Below are 19050 nucleotides of genomic sequence, written 5' to 3'. Positions count from 1 at the left end.
GAAAAAAAAATTACTATTGACAAAGTGCTTATGCAGTCAACTGACTCAACTCCAATAGACTAAGCCTTTGGAAATAAAACTAGACACTATAGAAAATAGTAGCTATACCTCCATGTTTCCGAAACTAAGCCCTGATTTGAGAATTGGTCGTGGAAGCATTCAATCTCCTGTGGTTCTCAGCCTAGCTCACAGGATCATCGGTTATGTCCCTGGGAGCTTTGAGCAAGCTCCGTGGAACCAGATCGATCCCAGAAGCGGACTGGGACTTAACCCGAACTTAACTAGACAATTGACCGCCAGATTGACGACGGCAGCGCTTGGACCGGCGGATTTCGCACCGGGTGTGAGTGGCCGCAGAACATTGCATTCCTCTATAGAAGGACCCACGCTAGTCGCGCGAGCGCCAAGAGTTCGCACCATCTCACACCTTTTCGAGGCACCCACCTAACTATTATCCGCAGTTAAGCCACATGTTAAGTGCGGCAAACCGTTCAATTCTGCCCTTTTCTCGTTGCTGCTCTAAGGGTGGTGCCTGGGTGAGGACTAGTTGGGTGCAGGTGATTGGGGTGATGCCTTTAGAGTCGAGGGTAGGCTTAGCAGCTTACTTGGAACAGCTTCTGCTCAATAATCACAGCATGCACATTTACCTATCTCTATACTATAGTAAGCGCTGACTTCGGATAGCGGACTCAGTTTGCTCCGACCGAGCTTCCTCTTCTCCAATCAGTACTAGCCGTACAAGGGCATTCGGTCCATCCTAACTCCGGCCATCCATCCCTGTCAAACCTGAACGCGTTCTCTTCCTCTGCTTTCGCTGTCTTGCACAAGGCAAAGCGCTATCTTCTCTCGCCATGGCGCGACTTGGGCGCATCGGGTTCCTTGGGATTGCGATTGTGTTCCACGTGGCTTATATCTACTCCATCTTCGACATCTACTTTGTGTCGCCGATTGTGGATGGAATGCGCGCATACAAAGTCGATACCCCTGAACCTCCCGCCAGGCGATTGGTTTTGTATGTCGGTACGTTCATCGCTCTCTCTCCATCGCATGACTATTCCATACTGACCTAAGCTTTGCAGGTGATGGACTCCGAGCCGACAAAGCGTTCCAATTCTTTCCCGACCCTTCAAGGCCGACAAACGATTCTTCAGCGCAGGATGTCGTCCCCATGGCGCCTTTCCTCCGCTCTCGAGTCCTCAAACACGGCACTTTCGGCGTCTCCCACACCCGCGTCCCCATCGAATCCCGACCTGGTCATGTCGCCCTCATCGCGGGGTTGTACGAAGACGTGGCAGCAGTAACAACAGGATGGAAACTCAACCCGGTCAACTTCGACAGCGTCTTCAACAGAAGTCGACATACCTGGAGCTGGGGAAGTCCGGATATCTTGCCCATGTTCTCCGCCGGTGCTGTACCAGGCCGAGTCGAAGATCAGATGTACGAGGCTGAATTTGAGGATTACAGTAAAGATGCTACGGAGCTGGATCACTGGGTCTTTGATCGCGTTAAGAAGCTGTTCGAGGATGCTGACACGGACGAAGAGTTGAATGCGAGGCTAAGGCAAGATAGGATTGTGTTTTTCTTGCATTTGCTGGGCCTGGATACGACGGGACATGCGCATCGGCCGTATTCGCAGGAGTATTTGAGGAATATCCAGATTGTGGATCAGGGTGTGCAGAAGATTACGGAGATTGTTAATCAGTTCTATGGGGATGATAAGACGGCTTTTATTTTCACCGCAGACCATGGGATTAGTGATTGGGGGAGTCATGGAGATGGACACCCGGATAATACGAGGACGCCACTGATTGCCTGGGGGTCTGGAGTTGCGAAGCCGAGGACGGTGAAGAGTGGCAAGGCACCGGGTCATGAAGATGGCTTCTCGAGTGACTGGCAGCTGGATCATGTTTACCGCCATGATGTTGCTCAGGCGGATATCGCGGCTCTTATGGCGTACCTTGCTGGCCTGGAATTTCCGGTCAACTCGGTTGGAGAGCTCCCGCTATCGTTTCTGGGCGCCACTGATGAGCAGAAAGCAAAGGCTCTGCTTGTTAATGCGAAAGAGATTCTGGAGATGTATCATGTTAAGGAGCGCGAGAAGGTGGCCGAAGTCCTACATTACAAGCCTTACTCTGGCTTTGCTAAAACCAACATCGAGAATCGTCTAGCATCGATTGAGGAACTCATCCGGGAACAAGATTACACGACCGCAATGAAGCAATCTGACGAGCTGATTAAGATTGCCTTGCAGGGCCTAAGGTACCTGCAGACCTATGCGTGGCTATTTCTGCGAACACTGGTTACAGCAGGCTATCTTGGCTGGATCGCATTCGCTTTCACGACAGCCGTAGATGTCTATGTGCTCGATGGCAAGATCGATGTGCAGAGGCCACCCGGACTTATTATAACTTTTGCCTCGATCCTGGTCGGGCTTTACAGTCTGCTCATTTTCCAGGCATCACCGATCACATATTACGCGTACGCCTTCTTTCCAGTCTTGTTTTGGGAAGAGGTTTTTGCGCGGTCGAGGGCGTTGGCCGAGGGCAAGAAAAAATTGTTTTCGCAGTTTTCGAAGAGTGATACAGTTAAGTTTGCATTGAACACCGCTGCATATTTGGCATTGCTGGAAGTCATGGTGAGTACCTGAGTTCCAACAATCAACACCTGCTTACGAGTTTCACAGGTTCAAAGCTACTACAATCGACAGGTCTATACGATTGTCTACCTGACCGCTACCGCTTGGCCACTGCTCCACGGTACAGACTTTGTCAAGACAAACTTTTTCCTCTGCACTACATGGGCACTCTCCTGCGCTGCTATGAGCGTCTTCACTCTTCTACCAGCTAACAAATTGGAGGATATAACCCTCATGTACGTAGAGCCCATACAACATATTATCGTATAGCTGACTCTATCTCAGTTCTGTCGGTGGCATCCTAATCCTTCTAGTCGGTTTTTTGTATATTGCGTTTGAAAAGAGACTATTGGTACAGACTTTGCCCTCAAAAGATGGGCTGAGCGCAGCAGATGCCGATGGTGTGTCGAGAGCGATCCTTGGTTTGCAGGTCGGACTGGTTGCTCTTGCAATGCTTGTCACAAGGTCGAGTGTGGCTTCTTTACAGACGAAGCAGGGACTTCCGCTGGGAACACAGATTGCTGGGTGGGCTACGCTGGGTAAGTACTGTTTTGGTTTCTTTTCCTTGCAGCTGTTGCTAGACATTGGAAACGCCAACTGGATGACTTATGCGATACGCGACATCGATTCACATTATTATCCAATATTGTATGCGAGAATCGACATCAACTACTGGCTATGAGCGTATTTGCCAGCAACACGCAATGACTGGGATATGCCTTGACGGTCATGGAGCACCCCTGATGATCGTTCAGGGCACAAAGTCTTTGTACGAGGATTTGGCTGGGTGTATTCTTGATCTTCTGTCTCTCACTAGCATTGTCTACGGCATCGGCTTTGAGATATGCTTCCGAGTGCTGCTTTATATGCCGCCGTTGGCTATGCTACCAAGGGAAATTGGTCCTCAGCAGATCAATGACTTCGTGCTATAACAGCAACCAGGAAAACAGGGTCTCCCCCCACAAGCACGCTACTTCAATCGACGAGAACCTTATAGATTATGCTCAGTCTCTGTTTCGACATTGTGTCTTAATCACAGAGGATTTGATCATGTTTAGCTTACTTGCATATGTGCTTGGAGTCTGTTGCCACGCTAACAACCATGTGAACAGTTGCATCCCTCGTCCTGCCCTTTGCCCATGTCTTGCGTCCACGAAAACATTATCTCCACCGCCATATGATCATTTTCCTCGCACTCGGCCCACTCTTCATCATCCTCACAATCTCCTACGAAGGACTCTTTTACTTCGCCATTGCTATCACCCTCTTCAGCTGGGTCCAACTCGAACACAGAATACATCAACGCTCTAAGAACGGCAGTACCCGCAACATCATGTCCAGCGACGATTCTCGTCCACCGGGCAACGCCAGGAACGCCGCAGCTAATGGTTACGCCTTCAACACCAAAAAGGCCCTGAACGAGGAAATTTCAACACCGCTTGCAACAGCCGCCGAGGCAGCGAAGCAAAGAGAAAAGGCCGCAGAGGGGAACTACAGAAGTCTCATCCTTTCAGATGTAAGAGTCTCTCTGTTCTTCCTCTTCCTGCTGCACTCCGCCTTCTTCAGCACCGGAAACATCGCCTCGGTCTCCTCATTCTCGCTGGACGCTGTCTACCGGCTACTTCCCATCTTCGATCCCTTCAGCCAGGCGGCTCTTCTCATCTTCAAGATTCTGGCTCCTTTCGCCCTGGTTTCTGCCAACCTTGGATTTCTGACCAAGAGACTGAAGCTTCAAAGTGGGAGTCTGTTCACGGTTGTCATGGGCATCGGTGACTACATGACTCTGCGCTTCTTCTGGGTAGTAAGAGATGAGGGGAGCTGGCTGGAGATTGGAGAGAGTATTAGCATGTTTATTATTGCTTCTGCGTTATGTGTTTTTGTTGCGGGGTTAGAGGCTTTGTCGGAGGTGTTTGTTAGAGGTGTGGAGTTTCAAGACGATATGTAGAGTTAAGGGAATCCGCTAGGTATAATGAAGGATACCTAGATAGGCGGACGGTTACTATAACGTAATCCACGGCCGAGTTGCGCACCTTCGCCACAACCAACATGATTTCTGAAACTTTCCAGCTACAAACACCATTTAATTAGACCATTTAAAAGATGAAATGAATAACTATTTACTAGGGCAACTTCTGATAGTATGTCCAACAGTCCCACAGCAACTGCAGCGTGGTGGGGCACGCCGGTGGGTTACAGGTATAGGCTCATCAACCTGTGCATTAAGCTGTGTATCCAGCTGCTGAATGCGTTCACGATCTTCCTGTACCGATATAAAGAGATCAGTCCCTAGAGAATCATATGTTCTTGCCTTCTTTCGCTTATTTTCAGCGCGCAGAACCTTGTTTTCTTGTAAAAGAAGAAGGTTCATGTAAAGGGCTAAGCCCGAAAGCTATTGTTTAGCTATATACAAAAAGGATTCGATGAAGAAAGAAAGAAAGAAAGAAGGAGAGAGGGGGAGAAGCTAGTATATAAAGGCTCGCGTAAATGTATGCCCGACGCGTCGGAGGCGTCCAACGGAGTTGTCGTAGTAGTAGTAGTAGTATTCTATTTAACGTCGGTGTGCGACACGCGCCAGAAAAAGGCCACGTGTATGCGGGGATCCCGGAACGGAATATACGACAGACAGAGCAGGACTGTCTACCTAGTAGCTAAGCTAATCCTAATCCTCTTTACATTCTTGTAACACTCCGCGCGGGAGTTCACATGGAGATTGAGGCCCGCAAAGCGGGAGGATATGACTACTGAAGGGGTTTTTTTTTTTTTGTTTTATTTCCTTCTTCTTCTCCTTTTTCTTTTTCTTTTTTTTTTGCAATTATCGTGCGGGGCAGATCTCTCGGTAGAAGAGGGAGTTCTGCAGCCATTTGTGAAAGTCTCTCGTTCCCGACTTCGAACGCAGAATCTCATCCACCTGCCTCTGGCCCCATGGGTGTTGAGAGGCTTTGCGGCCTTTCCGGCAGTAGTAAAAGTGATGGGGGGACTTTGGACGTCCACAAGAGCAATCTAGCTTCGCATCCTCATGCTCAAAGCGTTCATGATATTGCGCAAAATCGCCATGGCCTGTCCGGGCGGCAAGGAGCTGGCCAAGGGTGGCCCTGGGGAGGGAGAGTTCATGGGGATGTTTGTTTAGTGCAATGGCCAGATCCCTGTACTGCTGGGGTGCATTCTCGGCCCAATAGGACTCAAAGCGCTGCCAGAGACTCTTCTTTAGGGTCTTACCTGCCCAGGCAAGTCTTGTAGGTCCAGGGCTTATAGGGATCTTTTGGGAGCCTGCGCCCTTCTTGGCTTGGGCATCTGCCTGCTCATTTCCAACAATGCCAGCATGCCCAGGGATCCAAAGGACCTGGGCTTGACCTGGTGGAATGGCCTTGCATCGTTGGGGCCGGTTGGGCCAGGCCTTTGCGGTCTTTTGAAATGTCAGGATGGTGCTTTGGCTGGAGCCTCTAGGGGAGCCTTCCAGCTGTCGTACCACCTCTTGGTTATCCAGAAAGATGTACAGATTCTGTGTGTAGGGAGCCTGGGGGCTGCTCCAGGCGGCTTTCAGTCCCTCAGTGGCTGCAGTGGCCTCTGCGTCAAAAATGTCGTGTTTAGGAAGGCGGAGGAGGCTCCGCACAGACTCTTGTTTCTGTGCACCCCAGTATCCATACCTAGGCCTGGACATTGTCGGCTAGGATGTCGTTCGAGATGGCGGAATATGGTCATTTGGAACTGGTTTTCTGTGATTCCTACTAGAACTGTCATTGAAATGCTGTTGCTTGGATACAATTCAAGGTCGTACCTGAAGGACTAATTGCTTAGAATCTATCAATTGTAAGCTTTTGCAATCCTTGGTGTTTAAGTGCTCATTCATCCCTGAAGCACCATTCTTTGTGAAAATACCATGCTGGATGAGTTTACCACAGGCCTGGCATTGGAGAACTGGCTTTCCTGTATGCATTTCGGCAAGCTGAATGAAATGTTTCCAAAGATCTCCACAACATCTGTTCCAATGGGATGTTGAAAATTCTCATCAATTGTTCGACTTATGCATCTTCGACCAATCAGGGTCTATTTCCACCAGTCAAGAAACGAGTCATAGTGGATTGATTGAAAGTGAACGTATTCCACACCATGAATGGTCTCTACGTGAGCGTTCTCTGGGGGTCGATGGGAGGTACGAGATGTGGAAGGAGAGTCATTCAAGACACTGGCAGGGGAGAATGAGGACAAACTATCCTTGGATTGGAGGAGTTCTGGGCTTGAGCTGAAGAGATCGACCCATGAAGATGAAGCCATACTCAAAGTACTGGCAGATGGTAACAGTGAGGACTGAGGAGTCAAGGTCTCAAGGACAGCCTGGACAGGGGTTTCAGCTTCAAAAGACAGGATAGAACTTGGAAGATTTTCTGCTAGATTAGAATTGAAAATTAGAGGATACCATTGCCAAAATCTGTGGAGACTAGTAGACATGGCCAACTGACCACGTCACCATGGGGTTCACTTTTTCATCCCACTTGTAAAGCGATTTGCGATAGATCAGCAAGAGACATCCTGACGCGTTGAAATAATCATTGTTTTACCAGGGCACAACTGTCACAACCTGGCTTCTCCCGTATCGTACCTAGGGTTCTAGTTAGTTGTATTTCGAGACTGGACACTTACCCTAAGTGTCTTCCAAGTAATCGTATGCTCAATGCCCCTCCGGGTCCGGTTCAGTAAGTCGTATGCGTTGATGGGTATATCGCCTCCTCCAGGCTCCGTAAGATAATCAACAAGTAAAAAACGGTAAGGTAACGAATAGAGAAACAAGGCCAACCGAGTACGTATACTGGGTTGTTGGTTAAGTGCGGAGTGCGGACGAGTCAGAAACTAGAAGGTAACCAATGCTGTAAGACTTGAATTGATCGCGAAGAACTAAGCTAAGTACATGAATGAGCGTCCTTTATATATCTTCCTTCCATCCTGGTATATCGTTGCTGTATGGTAGACGTATACTTAAATAATATATGTATACCAAATGGTAGATATCTATCGTTGCCAATGATGAGGATCGATCGGATAAATAGTTGGCCCGAGTAGCGAGGTCAGGAGATCTTATAGTCAACGTGTGCACACATATTGTAGATTAAGCACTCAATCAGCTACATACGCGCATACACGTTCGATAGACAATATAACTCTACCTTCCGCTGGTCCTCTCCATATAGACCTCGTTAGTCCGGAATAAATCGACTCCCGATTTCCCCTCTGAGCTACGATCCGAGAGACCCCGCTTCAGCCAAGACATATACCATCACGTGACTGTGCTGCGGTGTGTGAAATGAGCGGGTAGCTCAGGAATCGGGGAATCGGGGAGTCGATAATCCGGACTGCACGAGGCTATATGACAGAGTATTATCCAATTAGAAGAATATTATATTGAAACCTATAGACACCTTGGTAATAGAATGAGTGCTTAATCTTCGACATGTATGAGCAAGTCGACCATATATATATACGTATAGTGAGCTCGCCACTCGGGCCGACTATTTATCTATCCGGCTTTAATTAAGTTTTCATCATGGTGTTAGTACTGATCATTTATTCTACAGGCGCAGCCTGTGACAACACCCCCTTCCTATGAATCATTCCCTTCTCCTGTAGAGCTCTGAATTCCATGGCGTTGTTCCCATTCATCCAGTGCAGCAGTATTCTCCATGTTGTGCGCAGCGGTCCATTCGGGATGCAGGTAACCAGTCCATTTCACCAGGTATTGTCGCTGAAATCCTCGTCCACGGCGGATCTGTCGGTAGTCTAGTATACGTTCCACTTGGTACTCTTCCTCGCCATCAACAAGCACAGCTGGGGGCTGGTAATCATCATTGCGCTGACTGGGGAAGGGGTCATTTGCTGCTGGCCGAAGCAGATCGACATGGAAGACAGGATGGATACCCTCTGGTGTGTTCAGTCGGTAGGCGTACGGGCTAATCTGTGCTAGGACAGTATATTTGGCCTGGCGTACATCGAGCTTTTTGCTGGGACGGCTCGTTCGGATGTTCTGCAAGTTGAGCCAAACTTTATCACCAGGCTTGTAGTGTGGTGCGAGGTTCCGGTAGCGGTTCGCATATTGTTCCTGTCGTTCCTGGGCTGCTGTCACAGACTGCGCCTGTAGAATAAATGATATGTTATCCGGAGGAATGATGGGAGTGGTTATCTGACTACGTACCCCGCATAACGTACTTTTGCATATTGTGACGGCCTGGTCACGTTGGTTGATTATCACGTGAGGTGTGGTTGTTTGCTTTATTGCTTTGTTGATAAATATGGCGTTACCTCCTTTCTTCCTTCCTCATGTTGATTATTCTCGTCGATAGCTACCTAGGTAGAACCCATGAGTTGGACGTTCCATCATCCTAGTAGAGCGCCGTGACATAATAATCAACATCCTCCTTTTATACCTTAGGGAGAGAAATACCAAAGGCTTCTCCCTTCAAGGGATTCGCTGGTGCCGCAGTTCGGGAGCTGGCCAGGCTATAACAGTGTCTCCATTCAAGTTTCCATCCTCAAGTTCATCCTCAAGTCAAGTCAAGCGCTGCTTCAGTTAAGTTTCTAGAGCTCAGGACTGAAACTTCTGTTGTTGGCATATTCAAGTTCAACTTTCAAGAAGTCCAGTGGTTGCGACTATGCTGGCACCCCTTCAAGTTCTCAAGACTTAAGTTTTTCAAGATTCAAGCTCACGATCCCTTTCTTAAAGATCATGGACCCCTTTCAAGAACTCCGAAACGAATTTTCTTCTACGATCCGCGCCCTCCAGAATGAAATCGAATCCGTCAAAAATGAACCCAAACCACTTCAACGACCAAAGCCATGCCTCCCTGATCCCGAGAAATTCAATGGCCAATCTTTGAAGTTTGATACCTGGCTTGCTTCGATGAAGGCTAAGCTTAGGATTGATGCTCCAGCTATTGGTGATGCAGTGGCTCAGTTCTACTATGTCTATCTGAATCTGGAAAGCAAAGTCCAAGCTCTAGTTCTTCCCCAGTTATCTTATGCAGAAGACACCAACACCTGGGATTACAACACCATCCTTGATCAACTATCTCTGGTTTATGACAACCCCAACAAGGTTCAAGAAGCTGAAGATTATCTACTAGTCCTAAAGCAGGATAGTGGTGAATCTGTGGCAGCCTACATCGCCAAGTTTGAGAGGATTCTTTATGAGGCAAAGGGCAAAGATTGGCCTGATGTCACCAAGATTTCAGCGTTCAGGAAAGGCCTCAATCCTACTCTCCGAGGACGTCTCAACCAGCAGTTGAATCTTCCAAAATCATACACTGATTTCCTTCGTGTGGTTCAACAATTGGGAAGTCATTCTTTCAGCTCAAATTCCACCAATGTTTCCCACTCTCAATCACACCAATCTGGCTCTCACACCAAGTCTGATCCTATGGACCTCAGCGTCATCAATATCAACTCCCTGTCAGCAGCGTCCACCTCCCTAGATGAAAGGAACAGACGACGACAACAAGGATCCTGTGTGAGATGTGGCTCCTCTGATCATTGGGTGAAGGATTGTTCCATGAAGGCACACAAGGAATCCAATAAAATATGGAACCAGCAGATGATTGCAAGGTTAGAGGCAAACCGTCTTGATGACCTTAATGATCTCGATGATTGATTTTTGGAGATGTTTGGACATGTTCATGTGTTTTTCTTTTTCAAGTGTCTCATGTATTGTTGCCTTCTCATGTTTTCTTACCTGTGGGTTGACCATGACATTGAGGACAATGCCTATTGAAGCCGGGGGGTAATGTGACGGCCTGGTCACGTTGGTTGATTATCACGTGAGGTGTGGTTGTTTGCTTTATTGCTTTGTTGATAAATATGGCGTTACCTCCTTTCTTCCTTCCTCATGTTGATTATTCTCGTCGATAGCTACCTAGGTAGAACCCATGAGTTGGACGTTCCATCATCCTAGTAGAGCGCCGTGACACATATAAAGACTGTCCGATGGGGCACCTGTTCTTCTCTTCTTCAACGGAATCTTTTGTATAATAGCTAGTCATTAGCACTACGGGCTTAGCCATAACAACTGGCCTTGAATGGATTCAGCATTTTGATAGATACACAGCTTCCCTCGTGAAGGGTGCATATCGGATGTTATTGCTTGACGGCCATGAGAGCCACCATTCGGCTAAGTTTGACCAATTTTGCAAGGACAGGAACATCATCACCATCTGTATGCCACCTCACTCATCTCCCCTTCTTCAGCCACTTGATGTTGGATGCTTTAGTCCACTCAAGCGGGCATACAGTCGCCAGATAGAAGGACTCATCAAGTCACACATTAATCATGTTACCAAACTTGATTTCCTCATTGCGTTTCGCGAGGCATTCTTTACATCTATGACCAAAGAAAATGTCAAGGCAGGATTCAGAGGCTCTGGTTTAGTACCTCTGGACCCTGAAGCTGTTCTGTCGAAGCTAGACGTCAGGTTAGGGACACCAACATCATCTGACTTGCCTCCGACTTCTGCCAACCATTGGGTTTCTCAAACGCCACACAACTCAACTGAAGCAGTTTCGCAGTCTACATTCATCAAGACTCGTATCTCCAGACATCAGAGCAGCTCTCCGACACCAATATATACTGCCGTTGACGAATATGCTGGCAGGCACTCTAAAAGCTTGGCGCCTGGAACACCAAAATCAGCACCCAAGGAAAACACGTCTTTTTCACGCGTCATTTGACCGATAGGGGCCTCTAGGCACCTATAAACCACCATGGAGGCACAGGAACTCTGTGGTGGTGGTATATCGCACGCGTCACCCCCCGGAGTGGACAACGTGGCCTCCCAGTTCGCGGAAACAGAAGATATGCCAGTCACCCCAACGCCAATCCGTTGGCGATCTGGAAACATGATGCAACCTGAATTTAATGAAGGTAGCATGGAGAGTGCGAGCATGGATGAAAATGAGGGCCAGGAACACTGGCAAACCAGAGGATCCAGCAGGGCCCCCAGCCGGGCCCCCAGCCGGGCCAGTGAGGCCAGAAGCGGAATCAGGCAACGAAAGAGTCTACAAAAGACATTGATTGGAAGGCCAAAGCATCAAACCTCTTTACTAGATGTGAGCAAACACGCCCAGGTGTTGGTGGGTGCTTTGGAAGCAGCCCAGAACCAACAACAAGAAATGTTTCAAATGGTCCAGGAACAGGTACAGGCACACCTAGCAGAGGAGCTGTCCAACTGGAGAGCAGAACAGCAGGTTCATGAAGGACTCTATCTAGAGCGGGTCACAAAGCTGGAACTGGAAGTTAGCAAGCTTCGCACAGAGCTCACAGAAGCCCAGAACACTATCCAACGAATCAAACCAATGAAGCAAGACACACCAACAACAACCAATGCCCAATCAAGCCAAACGAACCAACACAATAGCAGCAAGGTCCCCAAGATAAGGGAAGCAACAAGCCAAAAGTCAAGGCAACAACCCACATTTGCAGACCTAGCTACGCTGCTTTCCACTAGACCTGGAGGGCAGGAATGGCAGGAGGTCACCAAAAAGAAGCAGAAGAACCGGCAAATCCAAGCAGTTGCTGCAGTTAGCCAGCCTGATCCAACCAAGCTTAAGCCAGCCAAAGACACCCCCAAAGAGGCACGGAGATTCCTATTTCGCCGGGAGGGAGGCAAGGCTGCCCCAAGATCAGAGAGAGAGGTTATCATTCTGACCATCAACCGAGCAGTAGCAAAGGCACACTTCCCAGCATTCATCCGGGTAGTGGACGCAGGATATACCAACACTGGAGCGATCACAATCCTTTTGGAGAAAGGTACCCTAGGCTCTATGCTCCTACCTGACTATAAAGACCTATTGGTCACCGCAGCTCGGCAGGCGGATCCAGCAGTGATATCAGTCGAGCTACCTGAGCAATGGTACCGTGTCAAGGTCCATGGGGTCCCAATTAAACGTTATCTCACCTGTGGCCTGGCTCTGGCCCGTGAAGAGATTGAGCTGGGGACTGAATACCAGCTGAAGAGGAACCCAACATGGCTCCGGAGCTCAAAAGAGCTACACACCAGCAACCAAAAGTGCTCAACTATTGTTATTACAGTTGGCTCACTAGAGGAGGCTCGAAGGCTTCTTATCAACGGCATTCGCTTTGGGGGGTCCCGATATAAGACGGAGCAATACTGGGAAACAGGAGTGGATACAGTCTGCCCCAGGTGCTGCCAGCTAGGCCACCGAAGCTTCAAGGCCTGTGGTGACCACCCACCGTGCTGCTTTATATGCGCGGGGCCCCATGAGGGCACTGAACATGTCTGCCGGGTGGTAGACTGCCCAGCCAAACCAGGAACCGCCTGTAAACACATCCCGGCCAAATGTGGCACCTTGTTACAGACCTTGCCGTATCAGCCTCACGTGATGATACAGGGTTAGGATGGAATCATTGGATAACAGTTGATGGTGGATATGCAGGAAGGAACAAGGATCAATTTGATATTTGGCAGACCTATCACGTGATCACCAGCGTATCCGGGATACGCCAAGAACTTATCATGGCTATGAAGAGAACATATCAACGACACGCTCGGAGCGTATCGAGGATCAGACCCGAGCATATCATGGATACGACCAGGAAGGATATATAAGGACACTCATTCATGTACTTAGCTTAGTTCTTCGCGATCAATTTTCAAGTCTTACAGCATTGGTTACCTTCTAGTTTCTGACTCGTCCGCACTTAACCAACAACCCAGTATACGTACTCGGTTGGCCTTGTTTCTCTATTCGTTACCTTTATCGTTTCTACTTGTTGACTATCTTACGGAGCCTGGAGGGGGCGATATACCCATCAACGCATACGACATACCGAACCGGACCCGGAGGGGCATTGAGCATACAATTACTTGGAAGACACTTAGGGTAAGTGTCCAGTCTCGAAATATAACTAACTAGAACCCTAGGTACGATACGAGAGAAGCCAGGTTGTGACACTCAGCTTACCGGAGAACCACCCAGCTAAGGAGATCCTCCCAGTGAGCTTCCGGGAAGGGGATCAGCACACCCAACCTGGGGAACAGACCCCAGGGAACCGACAATGGGCTGAGAGAAACAACCAAGGCCCATGGTCCCTGGGACAACACCTTGCTCGACAACTAGCCAATATTCTACCAGTGGACCCATCTGGGGGCTTTGAGAGCACAACACAGACAACCAGTAGCCAGTTTCCAGGCCAAATAGAGATGCTACCAGGTCCAGAGGCCCTAGCAGCGGCGCAATCTCTCCCTCCAGAGCTAGCAATCTGGTCAGATGGATCAAGATTAGAGAATGGCAAAAGCGGGGCAGGGATTGCTTGGCAAGAGCCAGGAGGAACATGGAGGACCCGGGGGTTCCCATTAGGCAAGGGATATGAGGTCTTTGATGCAGAGCTTCTGGGCGTTGTGCGAGCACTCCAGTTAGCAGAGAAAGTGGGGGATCAAAGACCAGTCACTATCCTGTTGGACTCCCAAGCTGCCATTGCAAGGATGCGACACACCCAGCCAGGTCCAGGCCAAGCATTAGTGATCCAAGCACATGCTATAGCCAAGAGACTACATGCCTGAGGTTGCCAAACCACTATCCAATGGGTGCCGGGACATGCAGGAATAGAAGGGAATGAGAGAGCTGACCAGGCAGCAAAACAGGCAGCCAGTAAGCCACCAGGAAGAGGCCCAAGAGAAATATCCCTGGCCTTCACCTGTAGAGCCCAAACAGAAGCCATTATAGCACAAAGGCAGAGATGGCTCAACAAAGAACTTGGACAGCGATCCCAACAAGGTCAACGAACATACAGGCCACAGAGGAACTGGCGGCTCGACCCGGCAGCTGCAATAGCTCCCAAACACCTAGCAAGCCGTTATTTTCAACTGAAGTCAGGACATGCCGCTATAGGAACATACCTACATCGGATCCAGGTCCGGGAGGATGCAACCTGTGAAGGATGCGGTATATCAAGGGAGACAATACACCATCTTCTCTTTGAGTGTCGGGAATGGCGACACCAACGAAACAGGCTCTACAAGGACCTAGAGACTGACGGAGTCTTGAGACCCACCACTGCAGAAGAATATCCACAAGGACGACTTTTAGGTGAGCCTAGAGCTACCAGAGCGCTGCTGCGATTCCTAGCCAGCACCAGCATAGCTCTACCCCGGGCGCACCTACGGCAGACGGCAGAAAGGGCCCAAAGAGATGACGAATGGGGACTGGAAGCATTGGAGGAAGCAGTTAGAACAGGAGAGGGGTAGCAGGGAGGGTAGCCCAAGGCTGAGAGTCAGCCTAGGCCACACCCATCTTGCTCCAAAACACAAGGAGAGCACTGTGCTCAAAAGCCCTGCGCATACAGGCGGTCTGGGGCGAGGAAAAGGATTGGAAAGATGTTAGAAGGGGGCTAACGCCTCAGGAACCTATGGGGACAAGAGACTGTAGAATAGCCACTGACCTCGAGTCCACGAATCATGGTCTATCATAGCTCTAGGGCTCGGTATGGACAATAAACTTCATTAAATAATAATAATAATAATACTGCCGTTGACCAACTTGCAAGAGGGACGCAAGCAGTAGCTCATACAATTACCTTATTGAACGCCTGAGTCCATTCACTAGAGAAGGCAAATCGGGAACTCAGCAAGCGCCAACGGGCAAAAAAAAAAAAAAAAAACTGTCTGCAACGTGAAGGGTAATTTCGGACAAGGTTTGATTAACCAAAAGGATATTGATGCGCAACTGGAGCATGAAATACGCGAGGAAGGTAGTCGGAAAATACAGACTGAGCCAACTCAGCGACACTGTAGCAGGTGCAGAGGGACTGGGCATAACTCTAGGCCTTGCAAATAATATAAAAAAAGGGTTTATTATATATATCCATGAATAAAATCAATTGATTACTGTGATTTAGTGGTGTAATTGATGCTTGAATGTGAGGATCCGAAGAAAGTGCGCCGTTCGCTTATCGGCGCCGCTCGCTTATCAATTACGTTACAGCTTACCATGTCTGTTCTTTGTACTGGTCAACCTTGGCTGGGAAATGTATCCAAAGGAGAAATTAAAGTGTAAAACACTTCTTCTTTCTTTCTTTCTTTTTAAAAACCTTCTCCTTATTTATACTTTTTTATATTGTGCAGCCTGCTGCACGGATTTGTGTCATGATAATGTAGTTGGAAGACCACCCTGGAAACTCGGAAGTAGGGCTACAACCCGAAAACGGACATAACATTCCCAACCTGAATAGTAGGTAAGATGAAGTCCTCAATGAAGAACGCAAGAATGTCAATTTAGCCAGTAAATCATTGTTCCAGTTACAATCAAACTCTTTTATTGCTTTTCTTTCCATTCCCTTTCTCTTCAAACTCTAGCTATATCGACTCGCTGGTTTTGATCCAGCAACATTATATTTTCCCATCTTTAGTCAGAGCAGGTCGAATATCATTGTCGAGAACATACGCCCTGTATAGTCAGAGCTAGATTTTATTAAAATAATATAATAAAAAATGATGCTAAAGGAGGCTTTCTACCTTCAGAATTTTCGAGGCCGAAATTGACTGATCGTTTACTCGTGGCTTCAAGCAGAAAAAATGAATTGTTGCAAAAGATATAAGTTAATCGGAATTGAATTTATTGCGTCGAAAAATCTTTCGCTGGGTCACGAGCGAATCTAGATCTAGACAGAGTCCTTTGACAGTGACTGTGGCGTATCGAAGTGCCAATCATTCCCGTCCTCGATTTTCTATGCCTCCGCCCATCATACACTTGGGCGAGGAAATCGAGAAAAGCTTTCCTGGATGACGGTCGAGTTTCCTTCCCCACCGACTGATTCTTGATTCTTACTATGTATAAGCCGTATGATCGTCAGCCTGTCAGTCTATGAAGTATTCACAGAAAGTACCCAATTGTATCCATTATTAACCTGACCTGGGTCATCTCCCTTTGCTTTCTCACAGATACTATAACCGCGCATACCATTCATATTCCTCGCTAGACTGATCAGACTGATCAGAATCATGGAATTCTCCAACGCATACTAACACACATCAATCGACGCCCGATACTGCTGGGCAACCTCATAATCAACATCTGTGACAGATTAGGAGAATAAAACGGAAAGGTATTGAATACTTACAAGGTAGCTCAAGGCCCTAATCCCGCATCTTCTGATACTCACCTGTGTGTTTGAAAATCCACTGAATTCGCGCTTCACGCTCGCCCATGTGTTGGTAGTGCTTCATCAGCTTCTCGTTCTTGGAACGATTCCTGTAATAAGGTGAGTCATAATATCTGATGACTTTACCTATGGGAAGTGGACCTGGGACGGGGGCATTCCTCTAGCATGATTTTTTCTCGCTCTGTGGGGTTCCGGATCTGAGGACTGGTGTCTGCGGATGGGGAAAGCTCCTCTTGGAGTGTTTCGTTAGCTTTTGATGCTGTCGTTTTTCTTCGTATTCTTGAGATAGGAGGATGTGAAATGGGAGAATTGCCAGAGGAGTAGCAAGTTTCATGTAGTGAAGCTAGACTGCACCAAGGCATCAAAGTAGCATGATATTATAATGATATATGACTAGGCGCAAAAGTGCAGGCGACGAGGCATCGAAATGCCACGTTTGTCCTGACTGCTAGAGTACGAACACGGGGAAATGAGCCCCAAAAGAAATAGAGACGACGAACAGGGGTCGTCATGATCCGAACTATCACACCTCAATCCACATCTCGATCTCTTCGATTTGCAAATTTACCTTCCAGTCTCCCCTCCAACCAGTAGCACCGTACATCCCATTCTCAGATACACAATGAGACCGCCATTTGCTTGAGACCGCTCCCCAAAATCAGCGAAGCTCCATCCCGTCTTGTCCCAAAAGCAAACACTTGATGGAGAATCTCCATCAAGTGTCCATCCCGATCGACCAGCATCACGCCCCCAGAAGACATCATGAACGGGACTGAGTTGGAACAGGAACGGAGAATTCTCGGGGTTAGACCACGGGAGATGATATCCGAAAATAGCCTTTCGGAAGTTTGGTGAGCTTCCCGGAAATTAAAAGGATGATCACCGGTTCCTCATCCGGTACCTCGGTCATTTCTTCCGCGAGAGTAGCAGCGTTGATTGGCGACGTATTCTCAAAAATGTTATAGAACTTGTGAAGCCGAAGATAAGCATGGCTCACTGTCCCGGATATAATCGCTCCTAATTGGGAGAGAATGGGCAGCAGGGTTGCTATGTGACCTGGCTTAGGAAACCCGTGCTTAATATCTATCTCGCTGGGTTTGCCAAGGGACGATAAGAGACGGTGATAACCAGCGAATAACTCCGGCTGTCCAAATAAGCTCCTTTTCCATTAGGGGAAGTGAATTGGTTTGGACTAACCATTAATTGACTACCCTGGTCAAAACATCTCCCATGTAAACCCCATATTAGGATCCTGAGCGAGCAACACGGCCCAAACCCCCATCTGTCTCAATCTGATCAGTGATCACCCAGTCCCCTAAAATCAAATTGCATCACCAAGACAAGTTTCACAAGATCCCGAAACTCATCCTGCAGAATACTCAGATGATGAAGGCGTTCCGGCTCCTCACCACGAAGCTCCTTAGCAATCACGCGAAACCCATCCCTCGGAGGCTTACCCCGCCCAATCTGCTCCGGCTTCGCAACATTATACAATACATCAAGTAAATTATGGTACATCTCATCTCCATCTTCATCGAAGTACGTCATTGCGAATTCCCTCCGACCTTCCTCACCTAATACACCAGAGAAATCAAACGCTCGACGCTCAGCTTGCTTCCTCGCGTATTCCGAATCGAACGGCAGTTTCTTGCCATCGCGTGTTGTGGCTAGACTTTGGAAGATAAGGCGGCAGGTATTAGCTGGCGCTCTGGATCGAGTGTCAGGACCCTCTTCAAAGATGGGTCTGGAGTGTTCGGAGTCAGTCCAGAGGAGGCTCTGAGGAGGGCCCCGAATATTAAGGTCCGAGATGTAGAGTCATAAAATGGTGCTTGTGAGATGTAGAGAAGGCTGCGATAGATCAGAGCTCCCGCTTTTGTCATGGATGGCGGTAGAAGTCCGTGCTCTGGAGGAATGAGATGAAGGCGGATTGAGTAAGTATTTCCGTTCCATTCTCGTTGATGCAGAGGGATTCGAAGATTTCGTGTAGGCATGCAAGCTCTGAAACCCTGCGAAAGAGTCCGTGGTCCTTTATCTTCCAAGTGAGGGTGTTGAGGATCGCGTCGGGCGTTAGGTGGCCTTTCTCGACGCGCGCTGCGATGCTCCTGAGATTTGTTCCGGGTCCATGAAGGGCTTGAAAGGGGTTTAAAGGATTACAAGTGATAAAGCGTTAAAAGGGACGACGAGAATTTGTAAATAATGGAATCCGAGTTCGGGGATGAGTTGTTGCTTGAGGCTGTGTAGGTCGAGGCTGACGGCGATC

At 48.3% G+C, this 19050-nt stretch overlaps 2 protein-coding genes across 2 annotated transcripts; one reads left to right on the top strand and one right to left on the bottom strand.

Moving 5' to 3' along the window:
* Positions 1–851: 851 nt before the first annotated feature.
* Positions 852–4580, top strand: MCD4_1 (GPI ethanolamine phosphate transferase 1; the record flags this gene model as incomplete). The annotated part of the gene is made up of 5 exons (XM_043276298.1): positions 852–1020; positions 1080–2635; positions 2684–2871; positions 2921–3174; positions 3748–4580. The coding sequence occupies 5 exons, from the start codon at positions 852–854 to the stop codon at positions 4578–4580; spliced, it is 3000 nt and encodes a 999-aa protein (XP_043131290.1).
* Positions 4581–18086: 13506 nt separating this feature from the next.
* ACHE_10169S (uncharacterized protein) lies at positions 18087–18338 on the bottom strand (the record flags this gene model as incomplete). Its single annotated transcript, XM_043276286.1, has 1 exon — positions 18087–18338. One exon carries the CDS (start codon positions 18336–18338, stop codon positions 18087–18089), a length of 252 nt encoding a protein of 83 aa, XP_043131289.1.
* Positions 18339–19050: the final 712 nt, after the last annotated feature.

The sequence above is a fragment of the Aspergillus chevalieri genome, chromosome 1, assembly GCF_016861735.1.
Source record: "Aspergillus chevalieri M1 DNA, chromosome 1, nearly complete sequence".
Taxonomy (NCBI): Eukaryota; Fungi; Ascomycota; class Eurotiomycetes; order Eurotiales; family Aspergillaceae; genus Aspergillus; species Aspergillus chevalieri.
The sequence above is the reverse complement of the archived record's forward strand: the minus strand, read 5'-3'. Positions and strand labels throughout refer to the sequence as shown.